Below are 18,380 nucleotides of genomic sequence, written 5' to 3' on the forward strand. Positions count from 1 at the left end.
CCTTTAGCACTCTCTCTTTCTCTCCCTCTCTCTCTCTCGGCTTCCCCCTTTGCCCACCCTCTCAAAGGTAGACAATTAAAGGCATGAAATTATTTGATTACCAACGTTTTGTCGCTGCCAAGTCAATGTCTGCACGAAAATTTCGCTTTTCTTTTGGTGCTTTCGAGTTCAGCCACAAGCCACAAACCTTCACGACTTTTCTCCATTTTCCTTTCATGTGTGTTGTTGTTGTTGTTGTTGTTGCTGTTGCCGTTGTTGTTGGTGTAAGTGTTGGTTTAATTGTTGTAGTATTTATTCGTGTAATTGTTGTATTTGTTGTAGGCGAGATTATGCATGAAAGCGTCGTCTCTGTGTGCCTGGAATAATCAAGGCACACACTTTTTTCTGTGTGTGTGTGGGAGGAAGTCGTGCCAGCAGGAGGAGTCTGCCTGTTCACACGCGCCAACTGTCAATAAAATGACAGTGATGGAGGGGGCGGTGGGCTGCACAGCCACTCCTCCATTTCCGCATTTCCATTGCGTGCGGCCCCGCCAACTAATCGATTTTCAAAAATCAGCTTATAGTTAGTCGCTAATATTTAGCTGCGGCTGTCCCTTTGCTGTTCATGGATATTCGTGGGTTGTACCCCAATTAAATGCAAAATGCGTGCGGACAATTTCATTTTGTTTAAACTGAATAAATGCAGAGAGCGGGGGAATTGTTGGGATTTGGATTCGAATTTGGTTGTGCGTTTTGCATTTGACGCTGTTGAATTTCATTTGCCGCATTACATTCAATTTTTCATGCTGCCGCGCGTTGCGTCCGGCTGCTGTTGCTGTTGCTGCTGTTGCTGCTTTTTGGCATTATTTCTTTATGAATTCATTCACGTACAGCACCCGCACACAATAGGCAGCTACGCAGCTCTCTTGACCGTTAAAGCCGCCTAGCCCCAGCCCAAGCCCCGACCCCAACCCCACTACCGCTCACGGCCCAAGTTCCTGCCTGACTCTGCCGCCTTTTGTCCGGCTCGACACTCATTTCGCATTCAATGGGCGAACGCATCCATCGAACGAAAGCCAAGACAACCAAAGCAATTTCAATACAAGCGAAAACGAGAAGGGACGTGTGAGACGCTTCTTACGCGTCACAACTTTTATACCCGGCACTCAGTACTACATCTGCAACTTAGCGGTTATTTGTCAAATTTTACATTTTTTCTTCATCTGTCATCTACATCAACAACACTACTCACGCCAACACGCTCCTTTAGCTCGCCACCCTCCCCTATAGACACACACTGCAGAGTCGCGGCAGAGTCAGCGGCAGAGGCAGCGGCAGAGGCAGCAGCAGAGGCAGAGGAAGTGACGTGTCAGGGGCCAGGCCATAAACAGCGCGAAGCAGAGTGTGAATGCTGCGGGACGGGGTGGGTTTGGCTACTGCAAATTAATTTCTTCATTGTGGCTATAATAATGATCCAATCGTATCCCAATTTGGTGATCTGATAGATATGGTCATTCCCTACGGAATGGCGTTTTTAGTTTTCTGCTATCTTCAAAATTGTAGATTTGGGAGGTTTTCGCCCTTTTGCGGAGGCGGAAGGGGGCGTGGCTCATTTTTGAAATACACTTGTAACAGTGTGAGCATACAGAAGTCTGGATGCAAAATTTGGTGGCTCTAGCTCTTATAGTCTCTGAGTACTAGGCGCTCATCAGGACGGACAGACGGACAGACGGACAGACGGACAGACGGACAGACAGACAGACAGACAGAGACTCGGCTATTGATGCTGATCAAGAATATATATATACTTTATGGGGTCGGAAACGTTTCCTTCTGTGCGTTACATACAACCGTTATGTGCACAAATACAATATACCCTATTTACTCTTCGAGTACCGGGTATAAAAATATCAGCAGCAGCAATAACAACAACAATAACAGCAGCAGCAGCAAAAGCAGAAGCAACAACAGCAGCAGAAGAAATGGTAAATGAAAGTGCCCTCAAAAGGTTTTCTAAATTTGTGACTCGAAGTGCGCGACCAGCAACTGAAGAAGAGTCTTTTTCCGCACCACTCCCCCCTCGTCTCTTCGTCGCTTTTGAGGTTGGGCCAAGCGCGTCTCTACTTGCGTCTCTACCTGCCTTAATTGTGTCGCACTGCAATGACAGAGCAGACGGCGCACTGCATAGAGAGAGAGAGAGAGAGAGAGAGAGAGAACTGCCAGCTGCCTGCTGCCGCTTGTCTTTCAATTAGCGAAAGTCCGAGAGTCCGTGGCCCGACATTGATATGCAGATGAGGCTAGTTCTATCCAAGGCCCAAATCAAATCAAATCAAATCGAATCAAAGCCAGAAAGAAAAAGTTGTCAACGGCTGAGGCTATAGGCAACTTCATTAAAAGGCCATCTAATGAGCTGTTTATGTGCCTAGTTCTCTCCCTCTCTCTCCCTCTACTCTTTTCTGCGTTTATTGCTCGAGCGAGGCCTGCTGGCTTAGGGCCTAGCCGCGGAGAGCGACTCTCCGCACAGGAAGGGAAAGCTGCTCCATGTGTGAGAGAGCAAGAAAGTGCGAGAGAGTGCCTGCCTGGCTGCCTGCCTGCCTCGTTTTTACAGCTTCAAAGAAAAGCAAAAGTCTGAGGCACATTATGGCCAGAAATTGACATTCTTTGCTTGTCCCCCTGCAGGCGATCCAGCCAGCCATCCCCAGCATCGGCAACACATCGAAAACAATTCAAACAGAAAAAAAATAAAGATGGAAGAGACAAAAAAAACAACAAAAAACTGGCTTCGGGCACTTTCTCTTTCTTTCACTGAGACGACGATAACGGCAACAACTGTGCTGCGGTTGAACGAGGGGGGACAAGGTAGCATCAAAAAACCAACAACAAAAACAACGACAGCAACAAAAAAAGGGAAGCACAAAATCAACGACAAATAGAAATAAAAAAAAAAACACCAACAGCAAACACACACACACTCCCGAGGCAAATAGACCCAATTGCTCTTGTTGTTGCCTTCGAGCAATTTTATAATTTATTTATGGCCAACACACACACAAGCGCACACCCAGAGATCACTCATGTATTGGTTATTGGCTGTGGCGGCGTCGTCTTCTTGGTAATTGACACTTTAAGGAGGAGGCCAGTGTGAGGGGCGTGGCCATTAACAAAATACCATTTACGCTCATAAAAGTGTCAAATTGAAGAGTCGAATGGGCATAGGGTAGATAGGGGGAAGTAAGTGCTAAAAGTGGGTGTACGAATAGAGGAAATCAATGTTATGTCAATGGTATATCCCATAGAGAGTCTGGCATGGGTTTACGGACTGTTAAATTCATTGAGAAACCAACCCAAATTATTAATTGAAGAAACCTTTGATGGGCAACCATTGATACGAGTATTCCCAGACGCTCTCTAACATCATTTTAGCTGCGCTGGCAAAAGTTTTATTCGCATCTTTCATCTCTCATCTCCTGTCTAGCCATTAAAGTTGTGAATCCCCTGAAATATATTCCCCGAACTCGCTCTGAGTCATAGAACTTACAGTAGCGGCGCTCGAAATAAAGTGGCAGATTTGACAGCAACTATGACGTGCATGGGAATGTGAAACTTGTTGGAACTTGCTGACTAATTTAATGTTTTCATTTGAACAACCAATTTAGTCACGACTTGCCAGACAGCAAATCAATGCTGCCGAATGTGTCTGTGTTTACACTAATGAAACCGCAAGTTTCGGGGAGGAATACAAATCGGAAGCCTCAATCGATAAATCAGGACTCTCTTTGTATCTCTGCTGTGCCCCTGAGCCCGTGCGGGTTTATCAAATTCAATCAGAAAATTTAATAAATATGCAAATTTGTGGCACGAGAACATGGCAATTTTTCGATTATCCCATTTGCCGTGTGTTTGTGTCGTGTAATCTCCTGCTCGTCCTCATATTTGTCCCCTCAAGGTCCTTTTTTTGGGGGGCAGTGCATTGCTGATGTTGCTGGCTGATGGGCTTTTAATTGCTACTCCATGCATGGTTGTGTCATTAAAATGTGCCATAAATTTGGGCATTGTTGCTGCCACAATTACAAGTGACTTGCCTGTCTGTCAACATTGCGCAATGATAGAAATTCGTTGTGCTCCATTGCATTATGCAAGGCGTTAAACATACACGTTTAATTAAAGTCACTTTCTTTTCACACATTTGCAGATGGCTCTGGCTTTAGCTTTGCCTTTGGCTTGGGATCTGGCTTTGGCTTTGGCTTTAGCTTCGGGTCTTGCGTGTGCTGGGCATTAAATAATGTCATTTGAATTAACACCCAGCGGGCAGCTAACAACTATAGACAGAGAGAGAGAGAGACAGCAGCCATCGAGCATTAGCATAAGTTGCTTTTTGTGGCATTATTTTAGGCGGCAAAAGCTTCGGGCTCTCGGCCTTCGTTATGACCACTCGATGTGATGCCTGCCCCCCGGCTGATGGCTGTGCCGCGGCTCTGCGTGTTAATAAGGTAAATGTTTACCCAGAACTTAGGTGGAGCCACACCCACTTCAGCCCAGCAAACACACACAAATCTGAGAGCCGCCACAAGGCAGAGACAGGCAGGAGACAGATTTTTATTTGGAGCGAGAAATTTCATTTGCATTCGGTAAATGCAAATGCAAATGTATGCTCGATGGGACTGACAGCTGCTTGGCTGCCTGTTCATTTCGGTGTTTGCTTCTAATTGGATGGCTCTGGTTCTGGTCAGCTGCATTTACCCCAACGAAAGCGGAGCCAGAGACAGTGGTCGTGTCTGTGCCTGAGTCCGACTCCGAGTTAGACGTTGAGGAAGCGAAAAGGTCTTGGCCCAGGCGAATGTCTGAAATCAAATGTCAAATACACATTGACTTGACGTTTGGGTGTACCGGGGGCCAAGACACGGCCTAACCTTGTCAGAGCTGGCCTGCTTCTGCTGCTGCTTCTGCCTGCTCCTTTCTCTCCAGGAGGACTCTATTTGATTCTCTTTTACCTGGTGTCTTTTCTTGACGTATTTTCTTTACGCTTCTTTGGTTGCTTATTGCCTGCCTGCCTCTGGGGTGTGGCGAGGGCTAAGCTGAATTCTTTTTGAGGATTTGTTTGCTGCCCTGTGTCCTGTCCTGACATTGGGTCTCCGTCTCCGTCTGAGGCTGAGTCCGGGTCTAAAAGGAAAACCTCAACTTCCGCAGGCAAATTCGATTTTGGTCGCATTTTTATTTTGATTTCAATTCAATTTTCCCGGTGTTTAAGCACGGTAAACAATAATTAGATGTGCCCGGGCTTTGGCCCTTGCCCTGATGCATGCTCGGGCATCTGTGAAATGGAACCCTCCTCGTCCTCGTCCTCGTCCTCATCCTCTTAAGAAATGCAGCAGCCTCTTTGTGGTTGGGCACTTGCGGCCTGTGGCTGGACCACATCTTTAACGTGCCCCCTCCGATTTGTGCAAAGTGCAGAATCAGTAAAATTAAATTGGATTTCCATTGTGACGAACTGCACGGAAGGCAGGGGCAAATTTGCGGTCGCTCGGTCACTGGGCGAGGATAGCTTTCACTCAAATAGGGGGCTGGGGGAGAGACCTTGTACCCGAGTCCTTGGATTGGAGTCTCCATTTAACTCTGCTGCTCCTCCTACTCTCGTTAGGCATCAACTTGAGCTTCTTTGCAGTTGAACTTGCTGGCTGGCCAGTTGAACTAATGTTTTTTTAAACGCTGCCATTGTCGGAGAACGTGGCAAGAGGTGGGAGAAAAAGTACTGCGAACACAATGGGGCCACATCGATGGGGATTTTGCGGTCGGCACTCTGTGGGATACAACAATAGCCGAATGAATGGATTTATGAAAAATGGTTATTAAAGAGAATTGTTTGAATAGAAAAGCGTTTCATAAACGTTTGTGAAACAATTTTTACGAGTTTAAAACATGGCTAAGGATAACGATAAAACCTGCACAATAAATGTCGATTTGCCAGTAACTTTTAAGCTTTTTCCCAATGCATAATTAATAAAGAATAACAAGTAATACTCTTCCCAGCTGTGCTACCACTTAAGCCTGACAATTCCCTTATGTCTGCGTGTTCAGTCAAGTGCATTCGATGGGAAATACTTTTTAAAACCAACCCCGACCAAGGTCGTAGACTCCACACTCCCCAGCCGCCCCGCCGCATCACTTGTCACCAGGATGAGCACTTGAATGCAAAAATCCACTTTGTGTCAGGCCATTCTTTAATGATTATTTGTGGAGCTCCGCCCGCCACTCCGGCCCGCCGCAGCGTTCACTTATCGATAGGATAATCGCCCCCATTGTGCCCCGATAGGCAGCTGCTGCTCTTGGCTGCTCCTGGCTTGCTGCTTGCTCCTTGTGGAATTGAGCAATTGCATGGAAACGCAATTATTCTGTGTATTCACGCTGTCTGGGAACAGTCCAAAGCCCACCCCACCAATCATAATTATTATTGATCGTATTTCAATTTATTGGTACATTTTTTATCCATCCATTTGCCGCTCTCCGGCTCTCTCTCTCTCTGCTGCCGCTAACAATGGCTTTTGGTTCCATTTGTCGTCGTCGCTGGCCGAGCTGGCAACACTGTCAACGCTTTGTTGATGATTTTTCAAATGCGCTTAATGACCAGCGGGTTTTGGCAGAAGCCCACCTACAGCTACAGCTCCTTCCACAAGTGGGAAGTAGCTCTGTGCTCTGTGTGGCGTGTGATTGAAGCCGCTTCTTAATGCATATGAAATGGTAATTACGCATACGCCGCATTGTGCAGCGGAAGGAAGGAAGGAACGGTACGGCATGTCCTGGCACGGCACGGCAGCGCATGGAATCGAAGTGCCATCTCCACTTATTGCCGCTCATTTATCTTATTAATAGCCTTAAGCTCCTCTCCTCACAGTAATTTATCAAGCGCTAAAAAACTCGATCCACAGACATTTGTTTCGCTTTCGTTTTGCTTTGCTTTTGCTTTGCTTTGCTGCTTTCTGCTTTTGTCATTTCTATAATCAACTTGGAGGAGACATTGACTGTTGCCAGCAGCAGAACCCCAAGGAGTGCCCAAAGTATGTTCCGAGCATCGAGTTTTGACAGTCCCCTTTGCTCTGGGTCTAGACAATGTAATTGTCGACAGCAGCAAATCGAGTGTCCACTCGGGGAGCCACCACCACCCCACCGCACCACACTCCTCTAATGGCCTTTGTGGCAGTAAATCAGAGGGAATCGTATAAATCACCGAGTACCAGGCTTTGGTTTCATATGTTGCGGCTTTCTAAATCACAAGGTGTCAGGCGAAAAAAAACTCTCTCTCAGACAATTTTGATGAGGGTTCCTTCGTCTCCTTCGGCTTCTTGCTCCTTTGTTTCCATTGCCTGGCGAAACTATGCTAAACAAATAGCCAGTCAGGGCACGAGAGGAAAAATAGAATATAGAAAAGGGGAATTGGAAAACGGATTGTTGATTGTTGATTGTTGAATGTTGAACTAACCGCAGAACGGGGTCAGCACGGCATAGACCTGTTATAGCCAGGCAGACAGGGGGAGCAGGCGCTGTTTGCTTATTTATTTATTTGAAGTGTCCAAACAGTCGACCACTTGTCACGGACAACAGTCGCCGCTTGATTTATAAACATTTACATATCACAGGGAGCCCACTTGGATCCTTGGGAGAGATGTTGCTGCCCAATTAGGCGCAGCAATAAATTCAAGCGGCAAAAAAAGGAAGAGAAAGTTAGAAAGGAAAACTAGCCCGGGAAGAGAGGTGGGTGGAGGTGTGGCGGTGGCGATGGCGATGGCGTTGCCAGGCGGCTTCAAGCGTCTGCAATGCCGTTAATTAAAGTTTTTAACAAGTTAATTGAAATAGATCTCGATTGGAGGAGTTCTTATTGATATTTGGCTGACGTTGGCATTTGCCGTTTACCGCTTTTGCCAGTTGCCAGTTGCCTTTTCGTTTCTTACCCCAAAAGCGGAGAACGGGAAACGGGAAACTGAATGGAACGACACAGCACGGCACGGAAGGAAACTAAATAATTAGTTTGCTGGCCTCTTTTGGGCAAAACTTTCTGGTGCCATTTGAAGTGGCGAAGTTGATTCGGGAGCTTCGGCAGAGTAGAGCAGGCTGGCAGACTGTTTGCCAACAACTCGAGCCACGAGCCACGAGCCCACTCACTCGACAAGCGAAACTTAACACATTATGAGTTCTGGAGCTTTGACTCTACCGCCCGTCAATTCAGCAGCCCCCCAGCAAATGCATTTGACATTTACGTGGAAGCAACTGCTGCTACATAAATTAAAAAATACAAAAAAAAGGAAAGGCCAAAGCCAAAGCATAAGCAGAAGCGAAACGAAGTCTGCCATTACAAATAAAAGAGCAATAATAACAACGGACCAGAGTCAGAGAGCCAGAACCAGAGAGGGGACAGGGCGGAGAACGGGAAATATTGAAGGGAGAACCTCTACAGGCACAGGCACAGGCACAGGCTGAGGCCTCAGGCTGGAACCGGGCATAAATAATATGTACAAAAGAAACTTTTTGTCAAAGCGCCCCAAGTGGCACTTGGTGCTCACCCTTTTTGCCAGATAAGCCTGGCCACAGCGTTGGGGCAATGGCACCGGCACCGGCACCCAATCGGGGGAAATCAATAATGATTTGGCCTAGCCATCGACTCTAAAATGACTTGGCGGCAGGCTTTCATTGACTGACAGTTTAATACTCTTTCTGGAGGGAATTTTAGCAGGAATAATAATTTATTCCTTACACCAGCTTGACATGAAGAAACTTCAGAAATGCATGCACATCGGGGTCACCAAATGATGTCTCCTATCTTCCTGTGGTGGCGCAACAAGTCGGGGTCACCCTTGGCTAGTAGTTCGTAGCCCCCAGAGGCATTGTGCGTGTCACCTTCTGATGCCTGGACGTGCCACGAAGGGACAGCCAGCTGTTGGCAATATGTTCACCTTTCAGCCTGGGACAGCAGTCATTAAAAAGTTCTCTCATTCCCACGGGTAAGGGTAGACCATTTGAATGGCAACCGGCAACCGACAACCGGCAACTGGCAACCATGGCGACAGCTTCAACGTCGAGAGCCAAAGACTTGGACGGTCATCAAAGTAAAGTGTTTTCCAACTTTTCTTTTCTGGTCTTCCCACTGCGATGTTTTTTTGTTTTTGTGTTATTTTTCTCTTGGTTTTTTTTTCTGCGTGTGGCTGAAACTTTGTGGCACTTCGCAGCTGCTCCTGCGGCGCTTGTTATTGTTCTTATTTACTATTAAAGTTGGCTGCGAGTCGATGCTGCTGCTGGGGATCGTAAACAGCTTGCGGGCCACTGACCAGGGGTTTGCCCCTCTTCCCCTTTCCCCCTTTCAAATGCCGATTGGCTCTGTGCCGATTGTCGTGTGGGGATTGGGCGCTGTAATTCCGCTATTTCCGGCTCCATGGACCGTGGCTTTATTACCAATTAAAGTTATTCAATTGCCGCGCAAAAGTTAAAACGTTGCGCTAATTTTATATCCCCCTCGCGGCCCGCACATGTAAATATGCAATGGGAATATCTATTTTATGCTGCCGTTTATTGTTGCCACTGCCACTGCAACTGCCACTGGCCCCGCAATGCAGGCAACAGTTTGTGGCATGCGGGTTTTTGTGGGCTTTCGCATGTTTAATGCATCTAATCAACATTAAGCCATGTTTGGTCCATGGCCAGGACAGCAACACTAACACCAGACCCTGCCCTGCTCTGTGCATTGTGTACGTGGGTCAACCGCTGGCAACACCCACAAAAGATACAAAATTCAGTTGCAGATACAACATCTGACGCTGCTGCTGTCACATTTACATAATTTCATTTCGCCACCCCGACATGTTGCTACATGTGTCCGCCACACAGCAAATTATTACACGTTTTTATTAACCAAAAATTATGCTCAGCTGTTGATTTGCCCCGTCATCGGTGGTGGCCGTGGGGTCTCTGGTTCTCCAGTTCTCTGGTCATTCCCTGATGATTCTGCTCCACATTTCTGCATCATTCTTTTCGCATAAATATTCATCAGCTCGGGTATGAGTATCTGTATCTGTGCCCCCCTGCAGAAATAGATGGAAGATCAGGGTCCAGAGATGGGCAGCCTCAAGCTCTTTCATTAATTAAGTTCAGGTTTTTTCTTCTTCATGTGATGCGTAATCAAGGAGCAGTGGCGTAGCTCTGTAAGGGGTGAGTGCCAGATGGAATCTCAATAGTTTGTGACTACTGCCACTGCCCCAGCTGATGGGCACAACGATGACGATGACGGCGTTGCAAGAACCACTCAATCTTGTTGAGTAAGCGCCACTAATTTGTTTTTTAAGGCTTGCTGGATGGCCACTCTCTCTGCCAGCACATCTCCCATCTGCCTCTCCAAAAACATCCTCACTTTGCATATTTTATTGACCGCATCGAGTATGCACGAGTGTGTAGTGTGTGTGCCATGGAGTAGCCTCACCACCACAAATACGTTTTTAAGAGCCATCTCTTCGGCCGTGGAGGCTGTGGCAGCTGTGACCTGGTGCCCCGGGCTGCAGTCTGTGGCAGTCAGCTCATGCAATTTGGCTATTAAAAATCATTAGCAGCGGCAGGGAATTTCGCCCCTTGAGGCACAAATATGAGGTGTGTGTCAGGCATGCTGCAGCATGCTGGAGCATGCAACATTGCTTGCTGCTGCAGCATACTTTGTGGCAGGCATTTTTCATTAAGCACGAGCCCTCGTAGCATGCTCTGACTTTGTAGAGGAGATCCCTAGTCACACTCAAACTATTGCCAGTCGAGAAACAGAAACACAGAAAGATGTCTTCCAGCAGCGCACTCGAAAATCCCGATGAGTTATTCGAGGAGATGATTGACGAGGTGATGGACATTGTGGCGCAGCAGCCAGAACTGCTGGACATTCTATACGAGGCGCTGATTGATGTCGAACTGCACAAGCGGCGCTGCAACCTGCAGCCAAATGCCGAGCTTGTGGCATTTAGTTACCAATTCCACGACAGTGCCCCGGGGGCTTGATCTCTTGGTGAGCTTGGAGCTGGATTAAAGTTCAATCTATTGATTAAACCAAACCCCTTTTGCCTCTAGTTTAACAACTTGCAACTGGAGCTGGGACTGCCACTGCCACTGCCACTGCCACTGCAACTGCAACTGTTGATAATTACAAATTCAGAGTACCGCAAAAATGTTGTAATTTGAAGTGCAGTCGCAACCGCATCCTGCAACTGTCCCATTCTCGCTCCCAGTCCCTCAGCTCAGTCTCGTCTCTTTCCGCTCAGTTTTTGGGAGTTTTGTTGCAATAATGAATATGCACAGCACACACACACGACACACGCACACACACACTTGCTGACAAATTAAAATATACAATGACCGAGCTAATTGTGCAAAAATGCGCGTCTGTTTTTTCAGCAAATATTTTGTTAACAAATTTTGCGGCAATTTAAGCCACAGGAATGCAATTAGCCATGCACGTAATTAACCAAACAAAATGCGTTGGGGGGAGTAGCAGTGCAAAGTGCTGTCGGCCAACACTCCAGCAAATGCAGAGTGGAAAAAAAAAACAACCAGCGATTACGTAGAGAAATCAAATTCAATTTTTGAGCCTGTATATGGTCCTGGGGGTTCCCGAGGGTGGTGAAAATTGATGGCCAGAATGTCTTTGACACCTCAGCGGCGCGTCATTTCATGTTGATAAGGGTTCAATGTTTGAGGGTCTCCCGGGTGCTGCCTGCCTGTGTTTGAGCGGAGCAACAAGTTTGTCAGAACCACACACACAGATACACTCTAGTTCGGGTCTCCTGTCTGCCCTGCAACTCCTGCCATTTCGGTTATCAAATTGAGCAAACAAAAGCCCAACGACTATGTTCAAAGTTTGTCTCGAAATTAATTGAAGCGACCCTCCTGTCCGCACTGTCCCTCTGTCCGCACTGTCGATGACAAAATTCATAAGAAAACGTACGTGTAAATGGGGAGCCAGAAACTGTCGTCCACCTTTGACCGGAAAACTGATTCATCGACGACAACTTTGGGGACAGGGAAAATGCGAACCCAAAAATTTAATTAAATTAAGTTTTCTCTTTTTATGAAGTTTAAAAGTTGCCAGGACTTTAATTTGTATAATTTCTGTTCTGTTTGAGTCTTAAGTTTTATTGCAGCTGTCGAGCGGGGAAATTGTGCACCTCAGCAGTCTCCTTTCTGTGTGTGTGTGGCTGTGTGTGTATTGCCGTGTAATTGCCATATTGACTGCACATGTTCTGGGCTTGCCAACACCTCGACTTGGCCCATTGTCTCTGTGCCCAATGCCTTTTGTTCCCCGGTCGAGTGTGAATGCCTGGAATACCTTTCTCTCGCTCTCCACCTGCGCTGGTATGAACTTCCCTCCATGAATAGTTGAACCCCAGCACCCCCCTCCCCCCTCAACGTGTTGAACTACTTATTTGCTTACGACTGCTGCGATTCCTAGACGCACTCTGAATGCAAAATGTCCTGAAAGGCAGAGACACAGGCGGCAGCAGGGTTGCGCTTTGGTGCTCTATTTTCTGGCATTCATTAAATCTTCAAGCTGATGTGGCACGACACATATTTCACCGACGATTTGAGATCTTTCTGCATATAAAATTTAATAATAATGCTAATAATTACAGATTTTTGAGTTAATTTCAGGCTTCAAGCTTTGAGTTGAATGAATTTCGACCTCCATTCATAACACTTTGCGTTTGTCCAGCCAATCGTTATTCATTTCCCAATTGCATGCCACAAAACTTGCTCTGATTTGGTCCATCAATCAATCAATCAATCAATGCATTGTGGGGCTCTGGCAAACAAAAACTTTGATTGCAAACAAATTGAGAATTTTAATAAAAGAAATTCTTGCGCTAAATTACGCTCAACAATCAGAGAGCCAGAGCCAAAGGTGACAGCCCACAACTTGGAATTCCCAATGCTTTGTCCCCCCATTGTCAATGTCCAACTGTTCGCCTAAGTGGTGTTAAGTATTTGAAAATCTCTGCTCCTCCGCTGTACCAATCCCTCTCCTCCTCCCTCTCTGCTGCCTTTGCGGCCGCCTTCCGTTTTATTGTTTTACGACAGTTGGCCAAATACTTTGGCTGGCAAAAGTTTTGCCCTCATGGTCATGCAATTGTCTGTGATTTACGGAGGTTTCTATCCTACTCCCACTCCCACTCCCACTCCCTATCCCTTATCCCTCCCAGTGGTCAGTAACCACAACCGAAACTCCACCGACATTTAGTGATATTGATTTATTGCTGCTCCCATTTGGCAGCTCAAATCTGCTCGTAGCTCTCGACCAGGCCATGTGCGCGCACTGCCTCCAGGTCCCTCAGGCACTGCTCCATGGGTGTGACCACGCAGAGCGGCTTGCGGCCACTGTAGTAGGCGCTGCTGGGCCGGGCATAGCCCACCTGTCGCTTGTCCAGCCAGGCGGTGATCTCGTCCAGGCACAGGCACTGCCAGGGATTGCCCTCGATGCGGATGTGCCGTAGTTGGAGCAGATACTCGGATGTCTGCAGCGATGCCAGATAGCTGAGGCGATTGTTGTTGATCTCCAGGTGCGAGAGATTTCCGAATGTCTCCAGTATATCGCCCTCGATCTCCTCCAACCGATTCTCGCCGATGGTGAGCAACTGCAGGCGTCGCAGGGGGCAAACATGCGCAGATCCAACACCGTCAGTTTGTTGCCTCTGAGGCGCAGCTCCCGCAGATGAGGCACGCCAGAAAATGCCAGTGGATGCAGTTCCATCATGTTATTGTGGCTCAGATTGAGGTGGGTGAGTTGTCTCAGCAGAGTGCCGCCAAAGATGCTGGCGCCCAGCTGCTTGATTTTATTCCTGCTCAGATCGAGTCGTTCCAGGGACGTCAGCATTGAGAAAACTTCATCGGGCAGGGCGGAGATTTTGTTGCCCTGCAGCTGGAGTGACTCGAGCGAGCTCAGACCCTGGAATGCACGCGGATGGATCCGATTGATTTGGTTTAGCCACAGATTCAGTGTCCTCAGATTGGACAGTTTGACAAACACCGAATCCTCCAGCACTTTCACATTGTTGGAGCTGTAGTCCAGCAGCTGGAGGGGCACCGCACGCTCGTTGGCAGCCGCAAAAAGATTTGCCTTGATCTCGTACAAATTGTTGTTGGACACGTTGAGCACCCGCAGCCGAGGCGTGGCAAAGAAGAGGCCCATGTCCAGGTTCTCCAGCCAATTGCTGTGCAGATGCAGCTCCTCCAGGTTGGGCACACCCCCTAAGACGGCACCACCGGAACTGCAAACAAAAATGTACTGAAAAAGAGAAGGATTTGCTTTCCGTTTGTACTTACATCTCTCACGTTGTTGTTGCTGATGGAAAGGTAGCGCAGATTCGCATTCTCGCCCAGTGTCACGTTCTCCTGCTCGTTGGTGGTGAGGTCTAAGAACTCCAACTTTCGCAGCCCTTTAAAAGCATTTATCTCCACCTCTGCTACTAGGTTGTTGGAGAAATTCGCGTACACCAGTCGTGGCATTCGATCCATTACCTTTCCCGTGATCAGCTGTATGTCATTGTAGCTCACGTCCAGGCTGCGCAGCGATGAGTTCTGCGGAAAGTGTTCCTCCTGCAGCTCCTCCAGTTGGCAGTGTGTAAGGTTCAGCCCTTCCAACTGCGTGAAGTCTCGCAGGCCCCTGTCGCCCAGCGTCAGGCCGCCGGACTCGGACAAATCCAAGTGCAGCAGCCGAGACAGAGCAGGCAGAGCTTTGGTGCCGCCACTCTCGATACCCGTGTGCTCGTTGATCACTTTGACGCTGCGCCAATCCTCCTGCACGTATCCATTGAGCTGCTGGAAGCTCTCAATTTCGCGACAGATGTGGCTGCCCGCTGCTATTTCCTCACATTCCTGCACATCCTTACCCCGCGCCTCGAAGGAAATGAGGAGCAGCACAAACAGAAGTCTTAATGCCTGCATTTTGAGTACCTAAAGTAAAACTGAGGCTGCTCCGATTGAAGTTCTTGGCTTTGTGTTTATTTTTAAGTCAGCCTAACGCAAACCCGTTTGAGTTCACTTTTGGGGAGGGCAGAAAGCCACCAGCAAGCCGGTTTCCTTTTAATAAATACATTTAATGTATCCCATTAAGCGTGAGCAAGTGCAAAGAAGAGGAGCAAAATTAACCAACCAGGGACTGGTGATCCATGGCTAAATGTATGATGCATTCGATTGCATTCCATCCCCAAGATAATTTTCGGTTCTTTCGATCTGCCCAAAAAGTGGTTACATTTTTTACACATCTTACTTTTCAGGGCTCTGTATCGGGATAAGTATCGGTAGTATCCAGACTTTCGATCGGCATCAACATTTCTCGACTGCCTGGCGCCCTTTTGTTTGAATTTAATCCGTACCACAGTTTCATGACGAAACACTTTTGTCAGACATCAATCATATATTTAATATTTAATTTGTTCCTTTTGCAGCACTAGTTAGAAAAGCAATACATTCAGCAGCTACTTCGCAATTTTATTGAAAAAGCATCATAAAACCATCAAAAGGATTATTCAAAACTAGCCGATCTTCTAGAAAATTGCATCGTTCATCTCATAAAATTATATGTTCAGTGTAGAGAGTAACAACTTACTTTTAATATTGACTAGAATATCAAAATCGAGGAATATGATTTCAGATTTACGGTATATTTACAGTATATTTCGAAAATTAAAGGGTATATTTCAGTATATTTCCGAGGGTCTGTCGGTATATTTGATCGATAATTCCGCGGTCACACTGATAATCGCGCCATATTTCACAATTTGTTTATTTTTTTTAAAACCCAAACAAAGAGTATAATTAGGCAACAAAAGCTGAAGTAAAAAGATAAACAAGAATGGCGGAGACCGCAGCATTTCGAACACAGTACGAGTTCAAGGCGGTAGGTACCAAACAGACAGCATGTTCCATCGGCAACCCTCCATGTGGCATCTAATCTATTGTTTGGATGATCGTTTTGCAAATTTAATCAATTTTTTGTGCTTTTAGAACTCTTATACTGTGCTGAAAGCCGTTGCACGCCACATCGAGCGTCCAAGTCGGGACTGGAAAGGTCTGCTACCTGGCTTAAAAGTTTGATGGAACGAGGATCTGGGCCCGGCGCACTCTGTCTTTGCCTGCACAACAATCTGAACGTGGCCAATAAGACCGCCCCCAAGTAATCTAAGCCATTCACAACCCGTTTTTTAGGCCTAACAAATATCGTCTCCCCCAGATTGAATCTCCGCATTTCAATACTAATTAGACGATCCAGACACATCTGTCGTTGCTGCAGTTGGACCCGAACAGCAGGGAGATACAGAGCTGATATTGAGCCACGCCATTCGTCTTATGTAGGCCTGGATAACCAGGAAAAATAATCGCGAAGAAAATGGGCAGCAATGTGTAGTTCGAAGAGTTCTAAGAGGAGAGCGGCAACGATGTGTATTTCGATGATACACTAGTTGATGGTGAGGAGGTAATCATTGATCACACCCTGAATGACGAGAATGTGAGTATACCATCGGTACCCATAGATATTGACTTAATGGACAATCTTGGATGTGTTTTCTTCCTCCACAGCTCGGCTGGGAAATGAGGAGGATGAACATGTGCAGCCGATGGTTCGTATAGGAAGCAGTAAAAGGGACAGTGTAGAATCGGCAGGATGCCGTCAACTGGCCGGCTACACGCATCTCTATAGACGCATGCGGAATAATCTCACGTTATCAAAGCGGATCGTCTGCAATAGCTACAGCATGCGGATCTGCTGCACATGGCCGCCTGTTGACTGAGCGGAGCGGTCTGTTTAAGTATAATCGGAAGTATAATCACATCACTGGGAATCTGGGGCCCATTGCATCCTACTGTCATCATACACATAACCAGCTGCTGAAGCAGATACTCAGTTCTCGCGAAGGTGCAAATTCCGTTATAATTTGTTGCGGGAGGAGGCAAAACTGGAGAAGCAGAAGCTGGAGCGCAAGCCCATTAGGTATAGGAACCCATCGAGGAAACTGCAAGCGTACAGTTGCCACTGGAGCTGCCGTTTCAAGGTCGCGCAAAATGCCACGACTGTTGCCACCAAGCCGAAGCCGGTGTATAATGCCGTTCTCAAGAATAAGGCAATTGGTAAGATGAGAAAACGAATTGAAACCATCTCGAATGTGTACCTAAAATGACTCTTTATTTTCTCCACAGAACTGTGCACTTAAAGATGAAGACTAAAGAGACAAAAGACTAAAGACAAAGAGAAAACGCCAACATCAGACAGCATGTTGGAATCGAAAACAGATGAACGATTTGCATTGCTGGTCCACCTGTGCAGCAAACTTTGGCAAACTGTGCAGAACTGACAGCCACGGCATTCCTGGATCTACAAGCGCTACGTAATCCGAAATTCGAGTCACTTTACGCTTAGCTGGTCTACAACTACGTCGGATGTCGATATGCTACCTCGGGCCTGAAACCGAATGTACCCTGGAACTGCAGCCCATAGATGGCAGACTGAGCGGTACGAAGCATGCTTTGAGTTCTAATGGATGGCTTTCGCCAACTGTGGCTAAATAAGTACTGGCCCAGATGGTCACCCAGGATATGAGCAGGGAAACGTATTTTCAACAAAGACCTAACGTTAATGGTGATTTTTGTCTGAGAAGGTAAGGTGTAACATATTTTGAATCTGAAGGAGCTCTCTTTATACAATTCCTGATTTGTATTTTTCAGAAAAATCAAAAGTGGTTTCCACATCATGGAGCTGAAGGATTAGGCTGCTCTCCGATACACAGATGAACAATATGCTTCGAGTTTGCCAACGTTGAGATCAACTGACATATACAACATTAAATACCCATTTTCTAAACACTTGTATTGAATCGATTTTTTAATAGTAAAAAGTGTAGCATACTTTCGGGGCGATCCGATATTATGTTGACACGTTTTGAAGTATCTTTTGGGGGCTGTCTTTATTCTGAAAAGTGTGGCATACTTTCAGGTTGAAAAATTCCATTTACAAAATAGCAAAAAACAGCCCTATCCTGCAGTCCTTGGGGTCCTTGATGTATTCAAGCGACACAGGACACTCTTTCGATCACAAGGAAGCGCACCATGTCCTGATCCGACTGCAAACAGCCGAGCTATAGCGTTGTAAGGATTATATCTAATAACAACGTCAAAATGGCATTATCCTTAATGTCCTTGCATCCAAAGTGACTGCAAACGAGTCAGGACATTGTTCCGATCAAGAGGAGGCATGGCATGTCCTGATCCGACAGGAAACAGTCGAGCTATAGCGTTGTAAGGATTATATCTAAAAACAACGTTACAATGGCGTTATCCTTAATGTCCTTGCATAAAAAGTGATTGCAAAGGATCCGGCACATTGTCCCGATCACGAG

The 18,380-nt window shown here is 46.7% G+C and overlaps 1 protein-coding gene and 1 long non-coding RNA gene across 3 annotated transcripts; one reads left to right on the top strand and one right to left on the bottom strand.

Moving 5' to 3' along the window:
- Positions 1–13,262: 13,262 nt before the first annotated feature.
- On the bottom strand, positions 13,263–15,022 carry LOC117893848 (insulin-like growth factor-binding protein complex acid labile subunit). The gene is given in 4 exon segments (XM_034800615.1): positions 13,263–13,642; positions 13,645–14,233; positions 14,235–14,255; positions 14,311–15,022. Coding segments are annotated over 4 exon segments (1,611 nt in total). The 5' UTR covers positions 14,932–15,022.
- A 717-nt stretch (positions 15,023–15,739) lies between these two features.
- LOC117893750 lies at positions 15,740–17,841 on the top strand. 2 transcript variants are annotated; one of them, XR_004648817.1, is made up of 6 exons: positions 15,740–15,886; positions 15,994–16,162; positions 16,220–16,495; positions 16,567–17,115; positions 17,185–17,642; positions 17,710–17,841. It is a non-coding gene; the product is annotated as an uncharacterized LOC117893750 (long non-coding RNA). The 2 variants fall into 2 exon arrangements; XR_004648818.1 differs by having other exon boundaries at positions 16,220–16,462.
- Positions 17,842–18,380: the final 539 nt, after the last annotated feature.

This window comes from Drosophila subobscura, chromosome J (assembly GCF_008121235.1).
Source record: "Drosophila subobscura isolate 14011-0131.10 chromosome J, UCBerk_Dsub_1.0, whole genome shotgun sequence".
Classification (NCBI taxonomy): domain Eukaryota; kingdom Metazoa; phylum Arthropoda; class Insecta; order Diptera; family Drosophilidae; genus Drosophila; species Drosophila subobscura.